General features: G+C 39.5%; 1 protein-coding gene across 4 annotated transcripts in view; it reads right to left on the bottom strand.

The window, feature by feature from the left end:
* Positions 1–13,523, bottom strand: part of DPP6 (dipeptidyl peptidase like 6) — a 2,068,973-nt gene that overhangs the window by 900,337 nt on the left and 1,155,113 nt on the right. For all 4 annotated transcript variants that reach the window (XM_073677704.1, XM_073677702.1, XM_073677705.1 and 1 more), the window contains one exon: positions 9,188–9,302. In XM_073677704.1, the coding sequence (XP_073533805.1) occupies positions 9,188–9,302 (115 nt within the window). The remainder of the gene's footprint in view (positions 1–9,187; positions 9,303–13,523) is intronic.

The raw sequence follows: 13,523 nt of genomic DNA on the forward strand, positions 1-13,523 counted from the left end.
CAAAAAGTTTTTTCTTATATCTAATCTGTGTCTCCTCCCATTTAGTTTCATCCCATTGCTTCTAGTCTTTCCTTGTGCAAATGAGAATAAAGATGATCCTTCTACAATGTGACAGCCCTTGACATATTTGTAGACAGCTATTAAGTCTCCTCTCAGTCTTCTTTTTTGCAAGCTAAACATTCCCAAATCCTGCAACCGTTCCTCATAGGACATGGTTTGCAGACCAGTCACCATTCTGGTCGCTCTTCTCTGAACTTGCTCCAGTTTGTCTATGTCTTTTTTAAAATGTGGTGCCCAAAACTGTACACAGTATTCCAGATGAGGTCTGACCAAAGAGGAGTAAAGACCGATAATGACTTCACGTGATCTAGACTGTATGCTTCTGTTAATACATCCCAGAATTGTATTTGCCTTTTTTGCTGCTGCATCACACTGTTGACTCTTGTTCAGTCTATGATCTATTAGTATACCTAAGTCTTTTTCACATGTACTGTTGCTTAGCTCTATTCCTCCCATTCTGTATATGCTTTTTTCATTTTTATTGCCCAGATGTAGTACTTTGCATTTTTCCCTGTTAAAAACCATTCTGTTGGTTGCTGCCCACTGCTCCAGTTTATTTAGGTCTTTTTGAATCCTCTCTCTCTCTTCTCTAGTATTAGCTTTCCCTCCTAGCTTTGTGTCATCAGCAAATTTAATCAGCTTACCCTCAATTCCTTCATCTAAATCATTGATAAAGATGTTGAACAATACAGGTCCCAGGACGGAGCCCTGTGGTACCCCACTTGAGACATTCATCCAGCTGGATGTGAAGCCATTTACAACCACCCTTTGGGTCCGATCACTAAGCCAGTTATGAATCCACCTAACAGTTGCCTGGTCCATTGCATACTTGGTCATTTTTTCAATAAGGATGGTGTGAGATACTTTGTCAAATGCTTTGCTGAAGTCAAGATATACTATATCTACAGCATTTCCCTGATCCACTCAGTCAGTGATTCTGTCATAGAAGGAAATTAAGTTAGTCTGACATGACTTGTTAGTTACAAACCCATGCTGACTCTGGTTAATCACTTCATTCTTATCCATGTACTTACATACATGTTGTTTAATAATTTGTTCAAAGATCTTTCCTGGTATAGAAGTCAGACTCACCGGCCTATAGTTCCCTGGGTCCACCTTCTTCCCCTTTTTGAAGATAGGAACAACATTTGCTCTTCTCCAGTCTTCTGGGACTTCTCCTGTTCTCCATGAATTTTCAAAGAGTATGGAGAGTGTTTCTAAAATTTCTTCTACGATCTCCTTCAGTACTCTGGGGTGTAATTCATCTGGACCTGGAGACTTGAACTCATTTATGTTAGCTAAATATTCCCTCACAATCTTTCTGTTTACAGATAACTTGGATTCCTCTATTCCTTTAAAAGGACAGTGAAGATCAGTTGATGTTACATTTTCTTTCTGAGAGAAAACAGATGCAAAATAGGAATTAAAAAGTTTGGCCTTCTCAACATCCTCTCTTACCATTTCTCCATTTTCATCCTGTAAAAATCCTATAGCATCTTTGACTTTTCTTTTACTTTTGACATACCCCCAAAATCCTTTTTTATTGCTTTTGACATCTCTTGCAAGCCTTAATTCATTGTCAGCTTTAGCTAACCTGATACGTGCCCTGCAGGATCTGCAGACTGCATTATAATCTTCTTTAGATATGCCTCCCTCTTTCCATTTAATAAACATTTCTTTCTTTCTTTTTAGCATGTGTTTAAGTTCTGTGTTCATCCATCCTGGTTTCCTTAAAAGCTTCCCATTCTTCCTACTTTTCGGGATTGTTAACGATTGTGCTTTGAGAATCTCATTTTTAAAAATTTCCCATCCTTCCTGGACATTTTTGTCCTTAAGGACATCCAGCCATTGGATCCCTCCTATTCTCTTTCTGAGTCTCTTAAAATCTGCCTTTCTAAAATCTAACCTTGAAGTTTGAGTCTTCACATGTCTTCCTCCTCTAGTTATCCAAAATTCTATAATAGCATGATCGCTGCCTCCTAGGGTCCCAGCCACCTTTACCTCCTCAACCATTTCCTCCCTGTTTATAAGGATTAGATCCAAAGTAGCAGATCCCCTTGTTTTCTCCCCTACCTTTTGGAAGATAAAGTTGTCAGCAAGAGAGGATAAGAATTTGCTTGACCTGTTAGTTTTACTTGAGAGAGATTCCCAACAAATGTCTGGATAGTTGAAATCTCCCATGACCACTATGTCATATTTTTTGGAGAACTTGGTCATTTGATACATAAAGAGTTCATCCATATCTTCAGCTTGCCCAGGTGGCCTGTAGTAAATGCCTACAATGGTGTCCTTTCCGTTGTTCTCTCCTTGTATTCTTACCCAAACAGTTTCCACAGAACTCCCAGTCTCTGAAGCTTCAATCTCTGTGCAGATATACGCTTTTCTAACATACAATGCAACACCTCCTCCTCGTTTATCAAGTCTGTTTCTTGCAAATAAGTTGTATCCTTTTAGCCTTTTATTCCAATCATGTGTATCATCCCACCAAGTTTCAGTGATTCCAATGACATCATATTCCTTTTCCTGCATTAGTAGTTCCAATTCTCCTTGTTTGTTGCCCATGCTTTGTGCATTTGTATAAAAACATTTTAGTTTGTGATTGGTTTCTCTTCCTCCCATATTTTTATTATTTAAATTGTTTTGTCTTTGTTCTTCTTTTCCACTTCCAGTAGCAGAGATCTCAATAGTATTTGTCAGCTGTATGGCTTTTTCTGGCCTTTTGCTTCCCTTCCCACATTGTCCTAGTTTAAAGCTCTTCTGATGAGTGTAGCAAGGCGACTTCCAAATACATGTTTTCCAGTCTTCGTAAGGTGCACCCCATCTCTAGCAAGTAGTCCATCGTATAGGTAATTCATTCCGTGATCCAGAAATCCAAATCCTTGTTGACGGCACCATCGACGTAACCAGTTGTTCACCTGTAGAATCTTATTCCACCTCATTGTTCCATGGCCATCCACTGGGAGGATGGATGAGAAGACCACCTGCGCTCCCAATTCTTTCACTTTCTTGCCTAAGTCTTCAAAGTCACTGCAGATGGTTTCCAGGTCCTTTCTTGCGGTGTCATTTGTCCCCACATGTATTAGCAGGAATGGGTAGTGATCTGTAGGTCTGAAGAGTCTTGATATCCTGTCAGACACATCTTTAATTTTTGCTCCTGGAAGACAGCACATTTCTCTTGAGGTTATGTCTGGTCTGCAGATAGCGGCCTCTGCTCCTCTTAACAGGGAATCCCCCATAACCACCACTCTCCGTTTTTTCTTCACAACATTCTTCTTTCTCCATCCAGGAGGATTCTGAGGGCTTACAGGGTTATTCATTGCTGGCAAAGTCTTATTTTGCTGTATTTCTTCATGGTTCTCCTGCGTGAGAGCCTGGTACTGGTTCCTGAGCAGTATGGGTGCTGACTGCCTCTCGATCCTCCTGCTTCTGTGGGTCACATGCTTCCATTCCTCGGTTTCGTCAGGTGCAGTTCGAATTTCTTCTCTTTCTGAATCATGAAGAGATAATTCTGCTCTGTCTAAGAACTCTTCACCTTCCTTAATGATTTTCAAGATAGTTAACCTCTCTTCTAGATTTCGCAACTTTTCTTCCAACAGGGACACAAGCTTGCATTTCTGGCATGTGAAGTTTGGCTTTTCCACTGGCAAGTCTGTGAACATGTAGCAGGATATGCAGCTCACCAAATGGCTCCTGGACTCTTCCATGTTCTTATTGTTAATGTTCTGAAAACAATGAAAAAAGCTTAAAAAAAAAGCTTCAAAATGCGCGCGCCATCCTCAGGACTCCTCCCCTGGTTTACCGATGTCCTCTTTTCAGCTCCAACAGCCAAAATCCAGTGTTCTTTGAGCTCGCGGAGACTCTTCACTTACCCCAAAATGTAGTGGGAATATGCAAATTATCTCCTCAGGACTCCTCCCCTGGTTTACCGATGTCCTCTTTTCAGCTCCAACAGCCAAAATCCAGTGTTCTTTGAGCTCGCGGAGACTCTTCACTTACCCCAAAATGTAGTGGGAATATGCAAGTTATCTCCTCAGGACTCCTCCCCTGGTTTACCGATGTCCTCTTTTCAGCTCCAACAGCCAAAATCCAGTGTTCTTTGAGCTCGCGGAGACTCTTCACTTACCCCAAAATGTAGTGGGAATATGCAAATTATCTCCTCAGGACTCCTCCCCTGGTTTACCGATGTCCTCTTTTCAGCTCCAACAGCCAAAATCCAGTGTTCTTTGAGCTCGCGGAGACTCTTCACTTACCCCAAAATGCAGTGGGAATATGCAAATTATCTCCTCAGGACTCCTCCTCTGGTTTACCGATGTCCTCTTTTCAGCTCCAACAGCCAAAATCCAGTGTTCTTTGAGCTCGCGGAGACTCTTCACTTACCCCAAAATGTAGTGGGAATATGCAAATTATCTCCTCAGGACTCCTCCCCTGGTTTACCGATGTCCTCTTTTCAGCTCCAACAGCCAAAATCCAGTGTTCTTTGAGCTCGCGGAGACTCTTCACTTACCCCAAAATGCAGTGGGAATATGCAAATTATCTCCTCAGGACTCCTCCCCTGGTTTACCGATGTACTCTTTTCAGCTCCAACAGCCAAAATCCAATGTTCTTTGAGCTCGCAGAGACTCTTCACTTACCCCAAAATGTAGTGGGAATATGCAAATTATCTCCTCAGGACTCCTCCCCTGGTTTACCGATGTCCTCTTTTCAGCTCCAACAGCCAAAATCCAGTGCTCTTTGAGCTCGCGGAGACTCTTCACTTACCCCAAAATGCAGTGGGAATATGCAAATTATCTCCTCAGGACTCCTCCCCTGGTTTACCGATGTCCTCTTTTCAGCTCCAACAGCCAAAATCCAGTGTTCTTTGAGCTCGCGGAGACTCTTCACTTACCCCAAAATGTAGTGGGAATATGCAAATTATCTCCTCAGGACTCCTCCCCTGGTTTACCGATGTCCTCTTTTCAGCTCCAACAGCCAAAATCCAGTGTTCTTTGAGCTCGCGGAGACTCTTCACTTACCCCAAAATGCAGTGGGAATATGCAAATTATCTCCTCAGGACTCCTCCCCTGGTTTACCGATGTCCTCTTTTCAGCTCCAACAGCCAAAATCCAGTGTTCTTTGAGCTCGCGGAGACTCTTCACTTACCCCAAAATGTAGTGGGAATATGCAAATTATCTCCTCAGGACTCCTCCCCTGGTTTGTTTTTCAATCATTAACATGTTTACATATATGTATCCTGGTTTAACAGTTAATAATTGATAATGGTCTTGTGAAATGCACATTATTTATGTGGACACTTGTTATAAGAGAAAAAAAAAACATCATAATCATTTTTCCTACGGCAGCAGCAAGGTCAGACAGGAACTTAGCAAAAAGAACAATAATCTTTGTGGTTTAAGAATCACTAAAAAGAAATACGCTGTAGGACTCGTGCTATATTTCGCATCATATACTGTATCTCAGATTTTACTATAGAAAATAATGCAATAAACGCTTTAATATTTTATCAGCTGAATGGTTTAATGACGGGTTTGCATATTGTATCAGAGGAGAACTGTCAGCACATTACAGGCTCATTCATTTCAAAGGCAAAACCCAATGGCACGCTCATAGATCTCAAGCAAGAAGCCAAAGGGGCACGGTGCTTAGAAAAGCATTGCAGGCCTCCATATTCTTGTGATCTGCGGAGGTCATTGGTCACCCCATCCCCATCTTCTGACATGTCTCAATAATACGTTTTAAGACGTCTCATGCAGAGTTGCCAACAGACTGACAGTCAGTAATAATAGGGCATTTTTTTCTAGTGTCCTTAAAAAAATGATGTAGCTTGTAAAAATTATGGTGATAGCAGTAATCCTCACTTTACACGTCACAGTAGTTGTTGCTTATGTCTTTGTATCCCTGTTCTAAGCTGAAGAAATGTTTGGCCACCAAGGTCTCCAGGTGAAATTTTCTTGCTTTTGCCACCAAACAACCGCCCACTACCTTTAATAACATTAACCCCTTCCTGAAAAGGCTATTTTCCGTTTTTTTTTTTCATTTTTGTTTTTTCCTCCCCTTCTTCCAAGAGCCATAACTTACTTATTTTATCGTCCACATAACCGCGTGAGGCCTTTTTTTTTATCTTTGCGGGACGAGTTGTACTTCTGAATGACAACATTCATTTTATCATGTGATGCACTGGAAAGCGGGAAAAAAATCCAAGTGTATTGAATTGACAAAAAAGTGCAATTCCACAATTGTTTTTTTGGTTACCATGTTTAATATACAGTAAAACTGACCTAGGCAATATGATTCTCCAGGTCAGTACAATTACGCAGATACCAAATATGTATAGCATTTTTTTAATTTAAGTGGTGAATTTTTTTTGCAAATTTGTAAAAAAAAAATTGAGGCAACCAAAAAAACATAATTCTGGCTTTTAAATTTTTTTCTCTTTGCGCCATTTACCAATCGGATTAATTTCTTTTATATTTTGATAGATCGCACATTTATGAACACAGCGATACCAAATATGTGTATTTTTTTTAAATTGTTTTATTTTTAATGGGGAAAAAGGGGGGTGATTTGATCTTTTGTGTTTTTTAATTTTTTACATACTTTTCAAAACTTTTTTTTTACTTTACACTATATTTGTTAGTCCCCTTAGGGAACTTGCAGCTGGAATCATAGGATTTCTTGTTTTATACATAGCATTGCATCAGCACTGCTATTTATAGCAGATATTAGGATGTTCTATGAACGTCGGCCATGCGCTGACTTTCACAGGAGGATCGTAATGACAGGCACGGGGGTATTTAACAGACCCTTGGCTGTCAAGATAACCTGTCTGAGTCCCTCTATCATGTCACGGGTGCACCAATGGGAGCGTGGAACGATACACAGGTTAAATGCTGCTGTCAGAGATTGACAGTAGGATTTAACATATTAAAGGCACATGATGACTGTTTAAATCAGCCATCATATGCTGGGAAAGATGCAGGCTTGCACGCTGAGTCAGGGAGCCGGCACTTGACGCACTAGTACATGGTGGTACTGGTCGGTTCAACGGTCTGCACTCATAGCTAGTGAGCATTTCTGCTACACACAGGTGATCATCAAATCGCCTGTGTGTAGCAGAGGCGATCAGACAATTGCAGCTTCTAGTCTCCCATGGAGACAATTGAAGCATGTGTAAAGTAAAAAAATTTTTTTTTTTAAATATTAAAAAAATATATAAAAGTTTAAATCACCCCCTTTCGCCCCATTCAAAATAAAACAATAAAAAAATCACATATGCACATATTTGGTATCACCGTGTGCAGACTCATCTAATCTATCAATGTATAAAATGAATTAATTCGATCGGTAAATGGAGTAACGAGAAAAAAATCAAAACTCCAGAATTAAGTCGTTTTGGTCACTGCAGCATTGCAATAAAATGCAATAATGGGCAATCAAAAGATCGGATCTACCCCAAAGTGGTATCAATAAAAACATCAGCTCGGTGCACAAAATAATAAGCCCTCATGCCGTCCAAGATCCCAAAAAATGGAAATGCTTTTTTTCACCGCTTAAATAAAAATAAACCTATACATGTTTGTTATTTACAAACTCATAATGACCTGGAGAGTCATAATGGCAGGTCAGTTTTAGGATTTAGTGAACATGGTAAAATAAAACCCAAAAAACAATTGTGGAATTGCACTTTTTTTTGCAATTTCACCGCACTTGAAATTTTGTTCTCGTTTTCCAGAACACCATATGGTAAAACCAATGGTGGCGTTCAAAAGTACAACTTGTACTGCAAAAAGGAAAGCCCTCACATGTCCATATTGAGAGAAAAATAAAAAAAGTTATGGCTCTGGGAAGAAAGGGAACAAAAATGAAAACGCAAAAACAGAAAACGGCCCGTGGGTGAAGGGGTTAAGCATTCCATGCAGGTCCGCATGCCAAGATCTACATTAACTGCTGTGGGTCCATGCACATGTCAAATCTGTGCACATTTTCCCAATATAGGGCTGCTAAAGTCCTTATTATGTGAATAAAAGTATTTATTGGGTCGCTATATGGTGCATAAATGGAACCTCACGTTAGATTCATGCAGCCTGAATTACAGGGCAGCATTTGGCAGCACGCTGCAGTGTTTTAGTGAAAGCATACGTTGAAAAGCCGGTCAGGGACTATGCATTTTGGATGACTTGTTCGAGGCTGGTCCATGGCTGGTACTCCCCATCCTGCTCCCCGTAACGGTCAGGTCTCTCTCTATACAGAAACATAGGCAGTTACCTGTCATTATAGGGGAATGGGGCAGGAAAAAGCTAATGGAGACCGGTCTCAGATTAGGCATCCCGGATTCATAGCTTTTCAAAGTATGTTCTCTCTGAAGTGTTTGAGCGTTTCAGAGTGAAACATACATGGCTGCAGCCATTCTTTGATTAATGCTGCCTGTGAAAGTGTCTTCTTCATGTTATCGACCACAGAGACCCCCATTTTTTCATTCAGATGGGACTCTGAGGTGCCTTGTTCTTTGACTTTCTGGGGTTCCCAATGGCCAGATCATCACCTATCCTTTGGTTTGATGGCAATTTATAAACTTGCTACAGGTTCTTTAAGGGTATGTACACATGTTCAGTAGTTTCAGCAGAAAAATCTGTTGCAAATACTGATGTGTTAGAAGGAAAAATGCCATGTGAAAAACTGCAAAATAATTGCTGCCTTTTTGCATGCATTTTGGTACATTTTTTCATGTGACTTTTCTCATTCATTAAAATAGGTAAAAAAACTGTGCAAAAATGCTGAAAGAATTGACATGCTGCAGATTTCAAACTGCTTCAAATCTGCAAGGAAAAATAAGCAACTCATTCACTTTGTTGTTACAGTAAAATGCTGAATTTTTCATGGAAAAATGAGGCAAAAACAATACATGTGAACACAGCCTAATAAATCACCAGCAGTTCCTCCAAAGGACAATACCACCATAACACTATGAGCATTTTTTATATCTTTTTCTGGATTATTTATTTTTGTTTACTTTTTAATATATGACATTTTTTAGGAGAAGGTTGTCTGTATGGATCGCTGTATCCTGATAAAATTGATATTGTGACAATTATAGTGATTATTATTCTCAACAAAAAAAAAGTTGCATTACCTGGAGTCAGCAAGATGACAGATGTGACGATCATGGAGCAGATTACAAGAATGACAAGAAGTGCAATTGCTATTCCTTTCCAGTTCCTCTGAGGAGGGTTACTTCCCACCAACTCCTGCAAACAACAAAAGACAGATATTACTTTAACACTAATGTAAGCAGAAATGTTACAGACTCAATATTTTAGGAAGGGTGATATGTAAGATTTTACCAGCTAGTGACCCAACAGGATAACTTAAAATGCCCATATCATGAGACAAAAGTGTCTCAAATGAACAGGAATCTAAGGGATAAGGTTTCTCTTTGTGGAGAGTGACATGCCAGGTCTGGCACTCCAGTATGAGTAGACTTAGACGCCTTGCATGCAAATTGTCTCTTCAGAGAGGAAGAGGACTTGAACTCTAATGCCACCTATAGGACATAGCAATCCTACCGGTCAATATTGACCCTTTAGCAAGCCTTGCAATATGACTTGCAAAAAAAATCAAACCAGAATCACAATTTGCAGACACAGTGTTTCACCTAGCTGAATCAGATCTCATACATTGCACTACCTAAGGGGCAATACCCCGAAATACCATGTCTGCAAATTGGGATTCTGTTTTGACTTTTATCCTAAGTCATATTGCAAGGCTCGTTAACGTGAAGGATTGCTACTTCCAATAGGTGGCACTAGAGCTCAAGTCCTCTTCTTTCCGAAGAGACAATTTACATATTAAATGAACAGTAAATGCAGAACATGGGCAGAAATATTCCAGCACCTCCTTCAATAATCTCCTTGCTTTCTTATATAAAGAAATCTCTGTTTCTCGGTCAGGTTAAGTTTCCTATTTCTCAATGACTTGTGTGTTTGGCTGTAAGACAACTACCTGCAGCAGAAGACTCCCTGCTGTGTCCAGTCTGCAGTGAGACAAAGGGTCAATATCTAAGGGGTACGGCTTCAGGCAACCACCAATAGAAAATGATTACTGACCAACAGGAGATTAAAGGGTTGTCCACTACTATTCAAAATAGCCCAATGTGTTTTTATGATGAATAGAAGCTTCTTTCTAATTACCTCCCGCTGCTGTTTCAGCATGTGAGCTGCGCTATCGGTGGCCACTCACAGGCAGCACGTGACCCCCTGCTGAAGTCACGTCAAGTGAGGTGTGGCTCAGTTCTGGGGTCCCCGCGGTGGCTGCTGGGTTGTGGGCAGGGTTAACCTGTGTGTCACACCCAGCTTACACCACACGCTTTCCCAATGAATGTGGAGAGGGAGAGTGTGCGGTGGATGTTGGGTGTGATACGCGGGGTAACCCCACCCACAGCCCAGCAGCCACTGTGGAACACAGAAGAGGAGACCCCCGGCTGCATCCGGAATCATGACGTGACATCAGCGGATGTCAGAGCCGGCTGCAGCCGGGGGTCACGAGATGCCTGTGAGCGGCCAACGATAGTGCTAAAGGCAATTAGAAAAAAGCTTCTATTCAGCATAAAAACATATTGGACTATTTTGAGTAGTAGTGGACAACCCCTTTAAACTCTTTGTTCTCTCCAAGATTTCTACAAGCCTCACTATTACAGAACCATACCGAGGCTGATAGAGGCTGCCAACAGTTAGGACAACAAATGACATTGTGGGTTATAAATAACTTAGCAACAGAGACTGTATAAATGGTGGATAAAGGTTGAACTTGGTGGACCTCGGTCTTTTTTCAACCTATGTAACTATATTTATTTATGTATTTAAATATTTATTTGTAGGCTAACTGTTCCTTTAAAAAAATAAATCCATATGGCATCTACCACAAAGGTGGTACAATGAATTTCTTCTCTGTAACCTGTGAATTCACCGTTGATGGACTCCACACTGATTTCATATACTTGTTAAATTTCCATGCTTAATGTTGGGACACTAAACTGTTGACAAAATGTCCCATTGATAACACCTCCTGGCAATCAGCAAACTTGCGGGAAAACATTAGTATAAGTGTTAAATTTAACTGCAGCACCCCCATAGAATAAGTGAAGTATTACACCATTTTCACTCAAATTAATGAGCAGATAATGTTCTTGAATTATGATTACCTCTTTAAATTAGAATTCCCTAACAGGGTATATAGTAAGATTTTGTTTCTGAATTTCATCAAAAAGTTCAACCTGCCTTCAATTACAGACATGTGAACTGATTACTTGTAATTCTTTCCCTGCTTCCTCTCTACAATAAATTGTATTTTAGATCTTTTTTCATCCTCGCTTTTGTTACTCCTTTCTTTTGCCCGTTGGCCAAGCGTCCCAAGGCAAACTTGTTTCATCGTTCACTTTCTGGGCATCATGAAAGAGGGATTAAAGGATTTTGGATAGCCATAAAATGAGATTAGCAAAAACCCTGCTCCACATCATAACTAAACAAAGTAAGAAGCTTTATTCACATTTCCATGATCCAAACCAAAGGCTGGTTACACAGATATATTGCCACAGAAATGGTTACAGAAATACAGCCGAACACGGCGTATCCCCTGGGCAACATAATACTACTGTAGGTAAAATTAATGTGAGACTGATGAATGGACTGTAAACTACCAGAGTCGGACAAGTTGTGTAGGACAAACCCAAAAAGTTTTTCTATACTTCATGTTGTTATACTCTGTATAAACTGGAATAATAATAGTATTTTGTGATAATATACGACTACAAGGTTTTTTGTACATCCACTGAAACCAAAATATTAGCAAAATTAGTATAATACAAGTAAGAAAACAAATCCCCTGAAGCGCAGAACAAAACTAAGGTACCAAGAGAAATTTTCATAAACATTGTGAAATGATCAAGTGCAAACCTGCAGGTTGCACAAAATATTCAGACTTGAAATTCCCAATATTACAAAGATGTATCTCAAAATATTGTGAGGCTCAATTTAAATTGGAAATTGGGAAAACATTTTTTTTTTTAAATATTTTACATCGAGTATTGGGATTTCTGTCACCTACCCAAACAATGCTTGTTGATTTCTTGCGTATGCCTTTGGGTGCGTGGAGTCTAAGGGTTGTGCAGTTTTGAACAACCTTGTAGGAAAAAAGCTAAAACTTTCATCATTATAAACTTGATTTAAATATATTGTCTACCGCCAAGAGCCTAGTTTATATAATGAAGAGAGAGTGCTAAAAAACAAAATGTGTTTTCCCCTATTTTGGTGTGAAATACACACAGATGTGGCAGCAGAAATTTTTGAGCATGTGTGAATCAAAATTAGTGTTTTTGAAATGCAAATACTCAAAATATGTATTAGCCCCTCATATACGTGACTTCAGTAATGACGTTCATACATTGACTCTGCTGGATGGGAGGGAAGCGATGATTGTATGGAATGTCAGTTAGAGTGAGACAGATATGTCAGGGTAGTATTGTGTGACCTGCAATAAGATGGGGAAATTCAGTCTATTTTGACTACGGCAGTATATTGCAAACTGGCTTGCTTTATCTCATATTGCATAATAGGCAATAGTTATTTGTTACCGGAAAACCCCTTTAACTTTCTCAAATTATGTTAAGGACTTCGATTTCACACTAGACAAACTTAAATAAATATAAAAACATGCTGCCAAAATCTTAGACAAGCTGCAATTCATATCTCAACCACTGGGTGGCTACAGATAGACACATATAGCAAAGATATCTCCCAACAAAGTATCACGAAATCTATTTTTTTTCAAAGCTCTTAGGATAAGTCGTGCCAGGACCAAAAGTAAGGAAGGACCAGATGACTGTTGGGAACCATTCTTTAATGGCATATTTTTAAGTCTTACTGAGGCTTAGTTTATAAACAGGCCATTTTATGATGATCATAAATGAATATAAATTAATATGACATAATTAGTGTCATTGATATAATACAGACACAGGACTGTAAGCAATAATAACTAACATGCGGGGCATGATAAAACTTTGTTTTCTTCCAAGCCAATTAGTACTGAAGAAGTTTAATAGGTTGCAGTTTGTTAAAAAAGTGTTAATAAAGTAATAAAGTTGTACTTAATTAAACGGGAAATGCTTTTAATTAGACTCATTAACACCTTCTGTACCATGGCTGCCAACATGAAATCAGTGATGCTCCTTCATATAAACAAACAGAGAACAGAAAGATAATCTTTTTCATTAATTACACAACTTTTAACCATAATTGATTATTTCCTAAGGCTAATTGATTTCTTTCCGGATTTATCTTATCTAAGGGTTGAGGCATTCTTCGATGAAATCCTTGGAAGAATGTCACTTCTTAAAATTGCAATTTGCTTCTCTTCACCCAACATCAAGAAACAACTTCCCTTCGGTACTTTGGCATCAGTAACGTTACTGG

The sequence above is a fragment of the Phyllobates terribilis genome, unplaced genomic scaffold (genome assembly GCF_046119375.1).
Source record: "Phyllobates terribilis strain yellow unplaced genomic scaffold, ASM4611937v1 Scaffold_4__5_contigs__length_816908805, whole genome shotgun sequence".
NCBI classification, from domain to species: Eukaryota; Metazoa; Chordata; class Amphibia; order Anura; family Dendrobatidae; genus Phyllobates; species Phyllobates terribilis.